The sequence below is a fragment of the Lagopus muta genome, chromosome 12 (genome assembly GCF_023343835.1).
Source record: "Lagopus muta isolate bLagMut1 chromosome 12, bLagMut1 primary, whole genome shotgun sequence".
NCBI classification, from domain to species: Eukaryota; Metazoa; Chordata; class Aves; order Galliformes; family Phasianidae; genus Lagopus; species Lagopus muta.
The window spans coordinates 2,118,678-2,130,411 of NC_064444.1; the positions used below are offsets into that span (position 1 = coordinate 2,118,678).

Here is an 11,734-nt window from a genome sequence, read left to right on the forward strand (position 1 = left end):
GAAGAAACACAGAACTTTGCATTTAGCTTCTGGTCCAGGGATGGTTGGGATGAAGCCTTTCCATTCTGGACAACTACAAGGATCCCCTCCCCACCCACCAAGCGTGGCAGGGTGCTCCTGTGGCTGATGGCTGTCGGGCACACACTGAGCAAAGGAGTAATCCCTTTTGCATGCACTTAGGAACATCCTCCTCATTCCTCTTATCTCTGCTTTCTCACAGTGAGCGTTGAAAAAGTGGAACTAAAGGGACTGGCACACAAGAAGAACGAAAGAAACGTTGAATATTCCTTTGAGGTAAGTAGTGGTGCTGGGCTGGCTTTTTCCTTTGAAAGAAGAGAGGATAATACTTGAGAAGGAGTCAAAGAAACGTGCTGGCATTGTTAGGTCCCAGGAATTGGTCTCTGGGAGCTCCCTGGGGATAGATGTTAGTTGTCTTTTAAAACAATGGTTTGTAAATAGGCCTAAATTGCTGTTGATTAATGTATGTAGGTGATGCAGAGATTGTCTGCTAAGTGGGATGCAGGCAAAAAGATGACATTCCAGCACAGCCAGAAGTGGCAAAGTGGGTGTTTATGGGGAAAAGAATCATGCCACAGTTACAGGAAATTGTGTCTGTGGATGGAGTGCAGAAGTGGACGAATGTGAATTTGGACTCTTAGGGCAGTGCTGTATATGGGAAAAGATCAGAATGGTCATTTCTCGTTTTGTTTGTGGTCCTTGATGTCTGTATTCAGCAGTGAGGGAGTGTGAGACTGTGGCATATGGTTCTGGCTTTGCTGGTTTTAAAAGGGAGCTGAAGAGTACAGAAAATAGCTGTGGAAATTACTCAAGGCTTGAGGAAAATGCCATGCAGTGGGAGACTTAAAGTGCTCTGCTGCAAGATGACTCCAGCATCCTCGGAAAGTGTTCTCCAAGGGAAGAAAATATTTGTTGGTGAAGGAGTCGCTAGTATGGCAGGAAAAAAAAAGGCCTAACAGGAACTGTTGACTGCAAATTGAAGCCAGACAGAGTGGAAATGAGAGCAGTTCCCTGGCAGGAGGGTGGTTAGCCACAGGCTGCTGGGGGGGCTGCCCCAATTGGATGCCCAGTTTGGAGGCTGGGTGCTCACTGTGCTGCCGACGTGGGATTTTGTTCAGCCTGAGCAGCAGGGGTGGATGCTGGAGCTGGTGAGAGGAATGACAGAGTGCCTTTCTCCCATCCAGTTCAAGGGGTGTATTCCAACCCTCAGAATGCAGAGCCCAGAAAACGTCTTTGGTTTGCTTAATGAGGCAGCGGAGCCAAAGAGTTGGTGAGAAAAGGAAACCCTGAAGGAGAACAGACAGGAGAATTTCAATTATCTACCACTTATACTAAAGAGGAAAAGGTTTTCTTTGTAACTGCCACCAACAGTGAGCACCAACATCTTGTGATGTAGGCAGCATTAACCTCTGCGTGTCATCCAGGCTGGATGTGGCTCTGGGCAGCCCAGGCTGGTGACCCTGCACACAGCAACGTGTGCTCACAATGATTATTGGGATCCTTTTCAACCCAGGCTATCCTGTGATTCTACATCTTGGTTCTAAATATCATCAATATGAGAAAAGTTATGGACGTTCCCTTAAATCCTAATGAGCCATGCCATCGTCTGGACTCCAGTTTACTTACGAGCCTCTCGTGAGGCATCTTTTCCTAGTATAAATTCTTCCATAAATACAACAAGATTTCTTTTATCGGTGAAAACATTTCACTTCACAGCTTATAACTAAAAGAGCAGCCCCTCGTTGGGCTGAGCTCATAAATTGCTGCTTGCTTGGTTAGAAACCTCATGGCTAAGTGTTTAGTTTGGCAGCTTGGAAAGAGCAGATCAATAGATAGAACAGTTTTCAGCGTGGCATTGCTGTTATCCCCCAGATTTATGGTTCGTGTTATTGTTTTATAAGCATTGAGGATGATGACATGTTAGCAAAGCATGTGCCATAACAGATATCAGGTCACTGCAAATCTAGAAAGAAAGAGAAGGCTGAAACTTCTCCCGAGTCCCCAAAAGGTGACAATTTATTACGAAATCTAAAAAGGGAAGGAAGAAAGAAAGGGTTCTGTAAGACCAAAAACCTCTGTAAGTTTTCTTTCTTCTTTTCTTTTTTTTCCCCTCCTTACTTGTCTGTGTAACAGCTCTGCTGAGAGGAAATTCCTCCATTATGTCATCTGTTTTGAAATCCTCTCCCCTCACTTTGGCTGCCTTGGGATGGCTGGAAAAAACTGTGTGTATGTTTTCAGTTGTCATTGAGACTGGTGTCATGTGAGAGGATGGCTTCCTGGTTGGAAACCCCACAAACCCAACTTCTTCCCTGCTGAAGGTTCCCCCAGTGCCAGGCACGTTGAGTAGAAGGGAGCTGCCATTTGCTAACACTGCTAGCCAACATTTGAGCCTCTCTGAGCCAAAACCCCCCAACTTTTGGCTCGCTTTAACTGATCATCCACCAACCCATAAATACCTCTGGATGTGAAGATGTGAAGACTTAATGCAGAAGGCGTACAGGAAGAGATAGTGAGCTGTTCCCTTTTCTAGGGCATAGACAAGATGCTGGGCTCTAGTGGGGATAGCAGCAACCTCAACTATACATCTAGTGCGGCAGTTTTGGGGTTTGGGGCAGTTGGAGTGGTTCACTGCCATCTCTGCATGGCATGTGGAGCTGATTAATCATAAACAGGCACTCATGGGCTGTGATGAGTTGTCGGTATTGTGCATGAGATTCCACAAACCAGCTGTTTTCTTTAACAATAACGAGAAGAAGAAGTTTCCATTCGTTAGCAGGCTGTCTCTCTGTCTGCAGCGTGCCGTGGCTGTGTAAACCATGAAGTGCTGTTTTAAGAATGCAGAGTCCTTGTTAAGTACAATAACAGCCAGAGCTGGGCTGCAGGGAGGACTGGCTAAGAGTTACTTGGGCTCAGAAAGTTTTTCCTTCTTGATGTCATGCATTGCAGTGTTTCTTGCAATCCATGGGAGTCATTTGATACCTGCGAGTGAGTTTTTGATACCAGACTTAAACCCCTGGCTGCTCCTTACTGAACTGGGTGCCTTTTATTTCTGCAGGTTCTGTGGTCTGATTCTTCAGTGACGTTGGTAACTAAATCTTCCGTGGAAGTGACTGAATTTATTTCAAAGGTAAAGGCATCCTTTGAAAAGGGTGAGATGTGTTGTCCATTCATGTAATATCATTCAGTGACCTTTCTGAGATGAGAGACTGAGCTCCTTCAAATGTTCAACCTGTAGTTCACCGTGCCTTGAATTACGTATGAGTAACGAGTCTGTTTTCCAATTCCTGTTTGTCATCCTCCCCCTCCAGCTGTCTCAGCTGTATCCAGAAGAAAACTTGGAGAAATTCATTCCTTGCCTAGCTGGTCCAGATTCATTTTACCTAGAACGGAACCACATGGACCTGGAATCGGACCTTAGGTATGCTGCTTTGCTTTGCTTTGATCCTTAACTGCTAAACTCTATTTCCCCAAAGTCAAGACTGAAATCCACCACTGACAGAGCCACGGTGGATATTTTTCCATAGCCAGAGCCAGCAGGTGCATGCCTAGATTATTTTTCATGGCAGACAGCGTTAACATTTGGAGCAGTGCTCTCTGTGCTTCGGGAATCACAGCGTACCGACAGGAATTCGGTAGGGTAAGAGAGAAAGCATGCTGCTGCTGCTGCTGCTGCTGTTTAGCTAGCAACAGTCTCCACAAATGTAGGTTAATAGAGCAGCAGTCTGCGTTCACACAGCAACGGCTGTATCTCTGGGAGAGGAAAATAGCTGTTCCTCTGTGTGCTGCGTATCTGACAAATGCAGAATCAAACTGGGGGTTTTCAGGGCAGAAAAGACATCCTGTGTGTAGCTGCTCTCATCTGTTACTCACAGACTTGAGAAGTGACCGTTACAAAGATATGGTCAAAACGATCTCTGTTCTGATGACTTTTTGTACATCTTCAAATCTACAGCAGATTTGGTTAGACAAAACACAGCCAAGCTTCTGTGACCATGAGGAGTCTGGTGCTGCTGGCTGAAGGCACTGCAGTCACTGAGTTTTAGGAGACTGCTTTATTTTCTCCCCAGAAGTTGGATGTGGTCCTGAGTTCTCCTTGACTGAAACATTAAACAGTGAAAAAAAGCCCACAAGGCAGTTACATGAGGTTAAGAAGTTTTAAGGATAAGTGTAAATCTGTTTCACTTCTTTGACTGAGAATTTCAGGGTGTTGTTAACTTGAAAGGGTTTTTATGTTTCTTAGCATCGCTTTCAAGATGTCATGTAGGGTTTACCATGGCAATGGGACACACAGCTGCAACTTAGTGACAATCAAATGGAGCTTCTGTTTGTTTCTGTTCCACCTGCAGGTATTTGGCACCATTGCCATCCCATGTGGTGAAAAACGACCACGTTAGAAAGTTCTTCAGCACTTCATCCCCTTCACAGCAACTTCAGAGTTCAAGTAAGTTTCAGTGAAGTTATAAATTACTTAATTAATTTGTAACCAATATGCATTTTTTTTTTAACCCAATGCTATTTCTAACTTCCATTCCTTGTTTTCAGATCCTGGCAACCCCTCCCTTTATAAAGTAGGAACTACGCTGGGCACATCTGGAAGGTGAAGTGTTTATTTTGTTTACATCTGTTCTGGTTGTAAAACCCCATTCTGTAGGCAGCTGCCTGTCTTCCCTAGGAGATTGATTTGAATCTGTACCATTGTAAGGAAGAGAAAAATGCCAGGAGTTCTATCTTTAGTGTGTGGTCTGCCCAGAACAGACAGTGCCAGTAAGGTACTGGCATTTCCAGTGCTGTCGTCTGTTCATTTCTGAAGTGCTTCTAGAAGACACGTCTCTGCAGTGTGCTTAAATGTTTCCTTGTACTGCAGTTTTCCTTCCAGTGGGAGGAAGGAAAAAAGTGACCTCTTCTCAGTCAGCCTTGGAAAAAGAAGGGAGGAGATATCTTGCCTTTTGTTAGGGTTTAAACTCAGAGCCCTAACCTTTCTCTTAAGAGGCAGTTTTCATTTTGTGTGCAGCACTCTTCAAGGAGCCAACGTTGTGGGTTATGTTACCACTTCCACCTGTACAAAAACCATCCGTTCCACAAATTACACTGGGGCAATTTTTAATAATGCAAATTAAAAAGGCTATTTTCACTTAGCCTTTTTTTTTTTTAATATGTTTTGTCACAGAGAGGTTGTAGAACATATGTATATTTTCTATGATTATGGAAGGAAATCAGGGGGAAGTTCTTTGCTATGAGAGTGGTGAGGTGCTGGAACAGCTGCCCAGAGAGGCTGTGATGCCCCGTCCATCCCTGGAGGTGTTCAAAGCCAGGTTGGATGGGGCCCTGGGCAGCCTGGGCTGCTGTTAAATGTGGAGGTTGGTGGCCCTGCCTGAGGCAGGGGGTTGGAGCTTCGTGATCCTTGAGGTCCCTTCCAACCCAAGCCATGGTATGATTCTATTCTATGATTCTATGAAATCCCTTCTTAAGTTACAGTTCATTTGCCCTGATACAGCACGGATACAGACGTGTGAGTTGGGTCAAACAGTGCAGGTTCCCCCAGCAACTGACATCACTGCAGTGGCAGAACTCAACGTGACGTAGATGCAGTGTGCTAACTCGGCCCTTGTTCTGTTTTGCAGGCCTGTATGTGGAGTGGCAGGCATTCAGTCTTCTCAGAACCACGTCCAGCACTCAGCTGCTGCTCCCGTAGCGCTGCCCCACTGCTCCCATGCAGGAGGCACCGGTTCATCCCTGGCTTACCGCAGCCAGATGGATGCTGCATCGCCCATGTTGATGTCTTCCAGCCCACAGACCCCTCAGACACAGGAGCAAAATGGGATCTTAGACTGGCTCAGGAAACTGCGGTTGCACAAATACTATCCTGTCTTCAAGCAACTCACCATGGAGAAGGTAGGGCAGCGTGCTGAGTTGGGAACGGAGTCTGCAGAGGGAGGAGCTGCACACATCTGCGTTTAGAATTGTGGCAGTCGCTGGTTCAGCAGTCACATTTTGATGAAATCCCCCTTCTTAGAATTGCAGAATGGTTTGGGTTGGAAGGGACCTTTGAGATCCTTTGGTTCCAACCCCCCTGCTGCAGGCAGGGACACCGCCTGCTAGGCCAGGCTGCTCACAGCCCCATCCAGCCTTGTTATTTTCAATGGCCTTGCACCCAGGCCAGGGCTACGAGGCAGCTGCTGCTTCAGATTCCTTCCTGAATTCTTAGAGATCCGATTGCATGCTGACTTTGAGAGCTGTGCTCTGGCCCCCTGGTCGTCCCTTTCATGTTCAGTAACTCACATCTGTGGGTATATTTATATATATATATTTGTTTCTGCTTTGTGGCTGATTTTTCCCCCCAAAACATTTGGTTATCCCTTTTTGTCAGAATAGATTCACAGAGACTTTTTCCAATCAGTGTGCAGACAAACAGTACTGACGCGTGCTGCGTTTTCACTGAATAGATGTCAGCACTTCTACAGCACTTCTCCAGCTCCGTCTGTAGAGCTGCTAAATGAAATCCACGTCCTGTTGCTGTGTTTTGGCTTTGAACGCCCTCCGGTGGACAAAGGGCTTCGGTTGAGTCAGCTCTAAAGCAGGAGAGTTTTGTGATGGTTGCACATGGGGCACGTGTTTAACTGTTAGCAGCCTGCTGGGTTGATGTTCTTTGGCAGGAGAGGAAAATAGAGTGGATCTTTCCTTTAACAAAGAAACAAAACTCTGCATATTCTGATGTGTTGGTATTTTCCTGTTTTCAAAATAGGCATGTGGACCTATGCATGCTTTATTTAAACTATACTATTGAGTTTATATTCTGTGTATTTCACTGTACAGTTTAATGGCAGAGTGTGCTTTCAAGCCAGCTGCTGGGAAGACTGCTTGTTGATTTCTGCATTAAATGACATAACAGGAAAACTGAAGTTGTTTTCTTTACAAGAACCCGATCCTGAAACTCACAGCACAGAGTTCTATTTTCATAACTACAGAGATCACTTTGTCTTTATTGAGAATAGTTAATCTGAGCACGCACCAGTTAAATTTAATCTACAGCAGTCCTTTCATTCAAGGCCCCCACGCTTCTGATTGACACCACAGATTCTATAATAAGACCAGCTCTGAATTTCTTTGAATTAACATATGTTAAAAACGACTTTAAAGTTACCTTTGAGAATGCATCTTGACTGAAAATGTAAATGAGAGCATTGAAGGCTGTAAAACCCCCCCTGTGTTTTCTCTTTACAAGTTCCTGAGTCTAACGGAGGAAGATCTGAATAAGTTTGAATCCCTCACCATGGGAGCAAAGAAGAAACTCAAGACCCAACTGGAGCTGGAGAAGTAAGTGGAGAGGAAGGCTTTTGTTAAGGTTCTAAGGGACTTAATGCAAGTTCACAGCATCATAAAATGGCCTGGGTTGAAAAGGACCACAGCGACCATCTCATTTCAACCCCTGCTGTGTGCAGGGTCACCAACCTGCAGACCAGGCTGCCCAGAGCCACATCCAGCCTGGCCTTGTTTGTTCTCTCACACAGTAAGCCTACCAGATTCCCACCTGTAGATAAGGATAACACTTACCTCTCACTCTCCAGCACTATCAGTTGCTTGGGAAAGCTTCTGAAGATGCAGAGCATTCTGTGCATACTGCTTTACTGCTGCCAGCTCAGGGTTGTATGAGGATAACCAAGGGCCTGTGAGCAACCCAGTTGCAGCATGAATGCACCATGACAGCTCTTCTGAGGAGGGAACGCTTCTGGAGTAAATTGCAAAAGACACATACTGATGCATGGGACGTTTTTTAACTGGTATAACAGATTCAGCAAAGCAGCAGTACAAAGTACGCTTCATATTTAGGCGAGTTCTGTTTGAACTGTGCCTTAACAACCTTAGCATCATTTCAGTGGAAGGTGGAGGATTGTGCATAGCCTCAGCTGGACTCAGCATTACTGAACAAGCAGGCACCCTCTCACCTGCAGGGATATCATAGAGTCGTAGAGCAGTGGTATTTCTGTTCTGCTTCTTTCCCTTCCCTTCTGTTTCTCTGCCTGATTGCTTTCTCTGCCATATCTTGCTGTCTGAGTAATGAACCAGTCTTTATGCCCATGAAACTTGCTCTTGTTTTGTCAGATTAAGTAATTTGTGTGTAAATAATTCCTCGTGCTGCAGCCATGATGGTACACACAAAGGCTGTGTGTGGGAGGGAGGCACCTCTAATGGGCTGCTGATATTAGAGAGGAAAACAGACAAGCTTGCTGGGTACATAAACCTTCCTTCAATACTTCTTGGGTTTCTGACATCGTGAAGTGTCCTCATTTAGTTTTTGGACTTACCACCTTAGATTTCATTTGGCTTTGCTTTGATGTTGGTGTGCATGGCTGTGTCTGGGCTGTGCCTACAGAGTGTGTGATAGAATGTAGTCACCATTTGATCGTGTTTTTTCCTCAAATAAATGCAATCGTGATGGCAGCAAGGACGAAGTAAGTGCTGGTAAGAAGCTGAGTTCAGGGCTGAAGTCATTGCCAAGTGTTTCCCTTTGCAAAAGACTAACTTTCTCAGATTATTTAGTGAGCTTTGTCTGCTTCAGTTTCATTCAGAAATGGATTTATCTGTTGATGTGCTTTAGCCAGTTTTTGTGTCTTCACATGTTTCTCCATCATCCCATAGAGAAAAATCAGAAAAACGGTGCCTCAACCCCACAACAGCTTCTTCAGTTACCAGCAGTGGTGTGGCAAGGGTTCCCCCCACTACACATGTGGGGCCTCTCCAGAGTATTCGTGGCAACCACGCTGCAGGTAAGAAAGAGGAGCAGAGGACGGAGCTGTGCTCTCAGGTCTGAACACGTCCATTCTTTCACTGCTTTTCCCCCAATCTGTCGTGAACTTCATCTTCCAAAATGCCATCAGCTTAACAGGAAGCAATCAGTCTGATTCCTGTGTATGTGGAGTGTAGTAGAAAGTGGTTGCCTCTCTGTCTTCAGTGGCTAGCTGCACTAGTCAGTAGCCACTGTGCCTCCAGAGTGCTGCTGCTTAGTCAGTGCCTGTCTCTGTAAAGCTCTGTATTGCGTTGCTGTAAGTCAGCTGGTTTTGGCAGCTGTAAGAACTGGTGTCAATGAGGTGCTACCATTGTTGTCCTCTGCAGAGCTGCGGGTGGACGTAGATCAGCCAGCCCACCCTCTGCCCCGGGAGGGCAGCTCCTCCGAGTACTCCAGCTCTTCTTCCAGCCCCATGGGGATCCAGACGAGGGAGGAGAGCTCAGACAGCGCCGAGGAGAATGAGAGACGTAAGCAGACGCAGCCAGGGAGGGGACTGGTGTGGAGCTGCTCTGTCTTGTGAAGCTGCTGTGCTTATGGATATTTCTGTCCCTAGGTTTGGAGATTCACTTGGACGGTTCTGAAAAGGAGAAGCCGGTGATGTTACTGAACCATTTCACTTCGAGCTCTGCCAGACCCACTGCTCAGGTCCTACCAGTGCAAAATGATGCAGGCTCCAATCCGTCCGGCCACCATACTTTGCCAATGCAAATGATGTCAGCGGCCTCTACTCATATCACCCCCATTCGGATGCTAAATTCAGTGCATAAATCAGAGCGTGGCAACGCAGACATGAAGCTACTTTCGTCGTCTATGCATTCACTTTTATCTTTAGAAGAAAGAAATAAAGTCTCTCCTGGACCTCGAGGCAGCATAAAAATGGAAAAGAGTTTTGGGAATGCAGTAGTGGATGTCATGTCTGCACCTTCTCCCCATCAGCCCTTGCAAGTGCTTTCGGGGGCTGCCGAGAACAGCTCGCCCACATCTACTATTAACTTTGGGCCTCGAACCAAAGTCGTCCACGCTTCAACTCTGGACAGAGTGATGAAAACAGCTCAGCAGCCAGGACTGATAGTAGAGACGAGTACTGCTGCCACTGTCACATCCAGCACGGTCTTCCACGTGGCTCGCCCGCCCATCAAGCTCCTGGTATCATCCTCTGTTCCTACTGATCCTGCCATTGCTGGGCAGACTTCCTGCTCCAGTAATATGCAAATAACGGTATCCCCTGCAATAATAAACCCCCGGACTGCTCTGTATACAGCCAACACCAAAGTTGCCTTTTCTGCAATGAGCAGCGTGCCCGTGGCACCCATGCAAGGCAGCTTCTGCGCAAACAGCAACGCGGCCTCATCCAGCAGCCACCCTTCCACATCCTTTGCAACCATGGCCAACCTGCCCAGCTGCCCCGCGCCCAGCTCTAGCCCCACGCTCTCATCCGTCGCCGAGAACAACTTCTACAGCAACAGCAGCAGCAGCAGCAGCAGTAGCAGCAGCAGCAGCAGCAGCGGGTCTGCGGGGAGCATCCCCGTGCCCAACCAGAACCACCATCACCACCACCACCAGCAGCAGCAGCCGCAGCCGCCCGGCTGCATGGTGTGCAGCTCCTGCGGGTGCAGTGGGAACTGCGGCTCCAGCGGGATGACCGTCAGCTACGCCAACTATTTCCAGCACCCGTTTTCAGGACCTTCCATGTTTACTTTCCCATTTCTGCCCTTCAACCCCCTGTGCAGCAACGGCTACATCAACACGCAGCAGTACAACAGCAGCACCACCTTCCCCGTGGTGCACACCGCCTACAACAGCGGCATCGCTCCGGACTCCGTGATGACGGGGCAGTCGACGTTTGCGGTACCGCCGATGCAGAACTTTATGGCAGGGACAGCAGGGGTTTATCAGGCACAGGGAATGATGGGAAACGGCAACGGTTCGAGTCACAAAAAAAATGGGAATCTCTCCTGTTACAACTGTGGGGCCAGTGGGCACAGAGCTCAGGACTGCAAACAGCCTCCGATGGATTTCAATCGACAAGGTAACGGTGGGCGCGGGGCCCGGCTCAGCACAGAGCGCTGGGCTGGGCTAAGAGGGGTCCCACAAAGAGGGAAGGTGTTGGTTTGGAGCTCTGTGTGACGTGGTGAAACACACGGGTGGGGAGGGAGGTTCTGTTGGCAGATTGCAGCAGGAACGTGGCTGCTTGTCCCTGTAATCCTGGCTGTAGATTCAGGTACCCCTGGAAGTCGGGGTTCTAAACGTATCTGCTGCCTCCTTCCCTTCTTCCCAAAGCAGGTACATAAATGGAGGATTACTGTTCAAATCCTCTTGAAGGTCCCACTTTGGAATTTGCTGCTTTGCTCCTTCTGTAGGACACACTGCTTACATGGTACAGCTCTGGGAGAGGCCTTAAATCCTTAATTCTGGGCAGGAATGTCACTTTACCAAGAACAATCTGCAGCCCCATTTTTCTTTGTTTTTTTTGATCACCTTGTTGTTTTGGAATCATCTGCACGTGACGCAAGCTTAAAAATTTCATAGGGACATATGACTGGAGCAAGCAGCATTGAAGTGCTGTGTTTTACATCCTGTCTTGCCTATAGCATGTGCCTGCAGTTGTTTTCATACAGTGCAGATGAGACCTCAGATATTTACAAATTAACAAGTGCCTGATTTTGAGGCAGCAATTTTCAGCAGCGCTAACATGTAAATTGAGTGGGGTTCTTGCATCTCCTCTTCTGGTAATGGCTGGTGGGACAGAAGTGGCACTGGCTCCAGCAGCGCTCATTCAGAAGTGCGTTCTGCTCCTTCCAAGGCTGAATTTCATTAACCAGATATCCACTGAAACTCTCCCAGTCTAATCTTTGCCAGCCCTAAAGCTACATCTGAGGCAGCGAGTCTGGCTGTGTGAAGCCGTGCTTTGGTTTGGGCTTCTGTCAGCCG

General features: G+C 47.2%; 1 protein-coding gene across 1 annotated transcript in view; it reads left to right on the top strand.

The window, feature by feature from the left end:
- Positions 1 to 11,734, top strand: part of ZCCHC14 (zinc finger CCHC-type containing 14) — a 45,555-nt gene that overhangs the window by 28,406 nt on the left and 5,415 nt on the right. The window contains exons 3-12 of the mRNA XM_048959058.1: positions 221 to 294; positions 3,074 to 3,145; positions 3,327 to 3,436; positions 4,365 to 4,459; positions 4,561 to 4,615; positions 5,640 to 5,910; positions 7,241 to 7,332; positions 8,656 to 8,783; positions 9,130 to 9,270; positions 9,357 to 10,832. Of these exons, the coding sequence (XP_048815015.1) occupies positions 221 to 294; positions 3,074 to 3,145; positions 3,327 to 3,436; positions 4,365 to 4,459; positions 4,561 to 4,615; positions 5,640 to 5,910; positions 7,241 to 7,332; positions 8,656 to 8,783; positions 9,130 to 9,270; positions 9,357 to 10,832 (2,514 nt within the window). The remainder of the gene's footprint in view (positions 1 to 220; positions 295 to 3,073; positions 3,146 to 3,326; positions 3,437 to 4,364; positions 4,460 to 4,560; positions 4,616 to 5,639; positions 5,911 to 7,240; positions 7,333 to 8,655; positions 8,784 to 9,129; positions 9,271 to 9,356; positions 10,833 to 11,734) is intronic.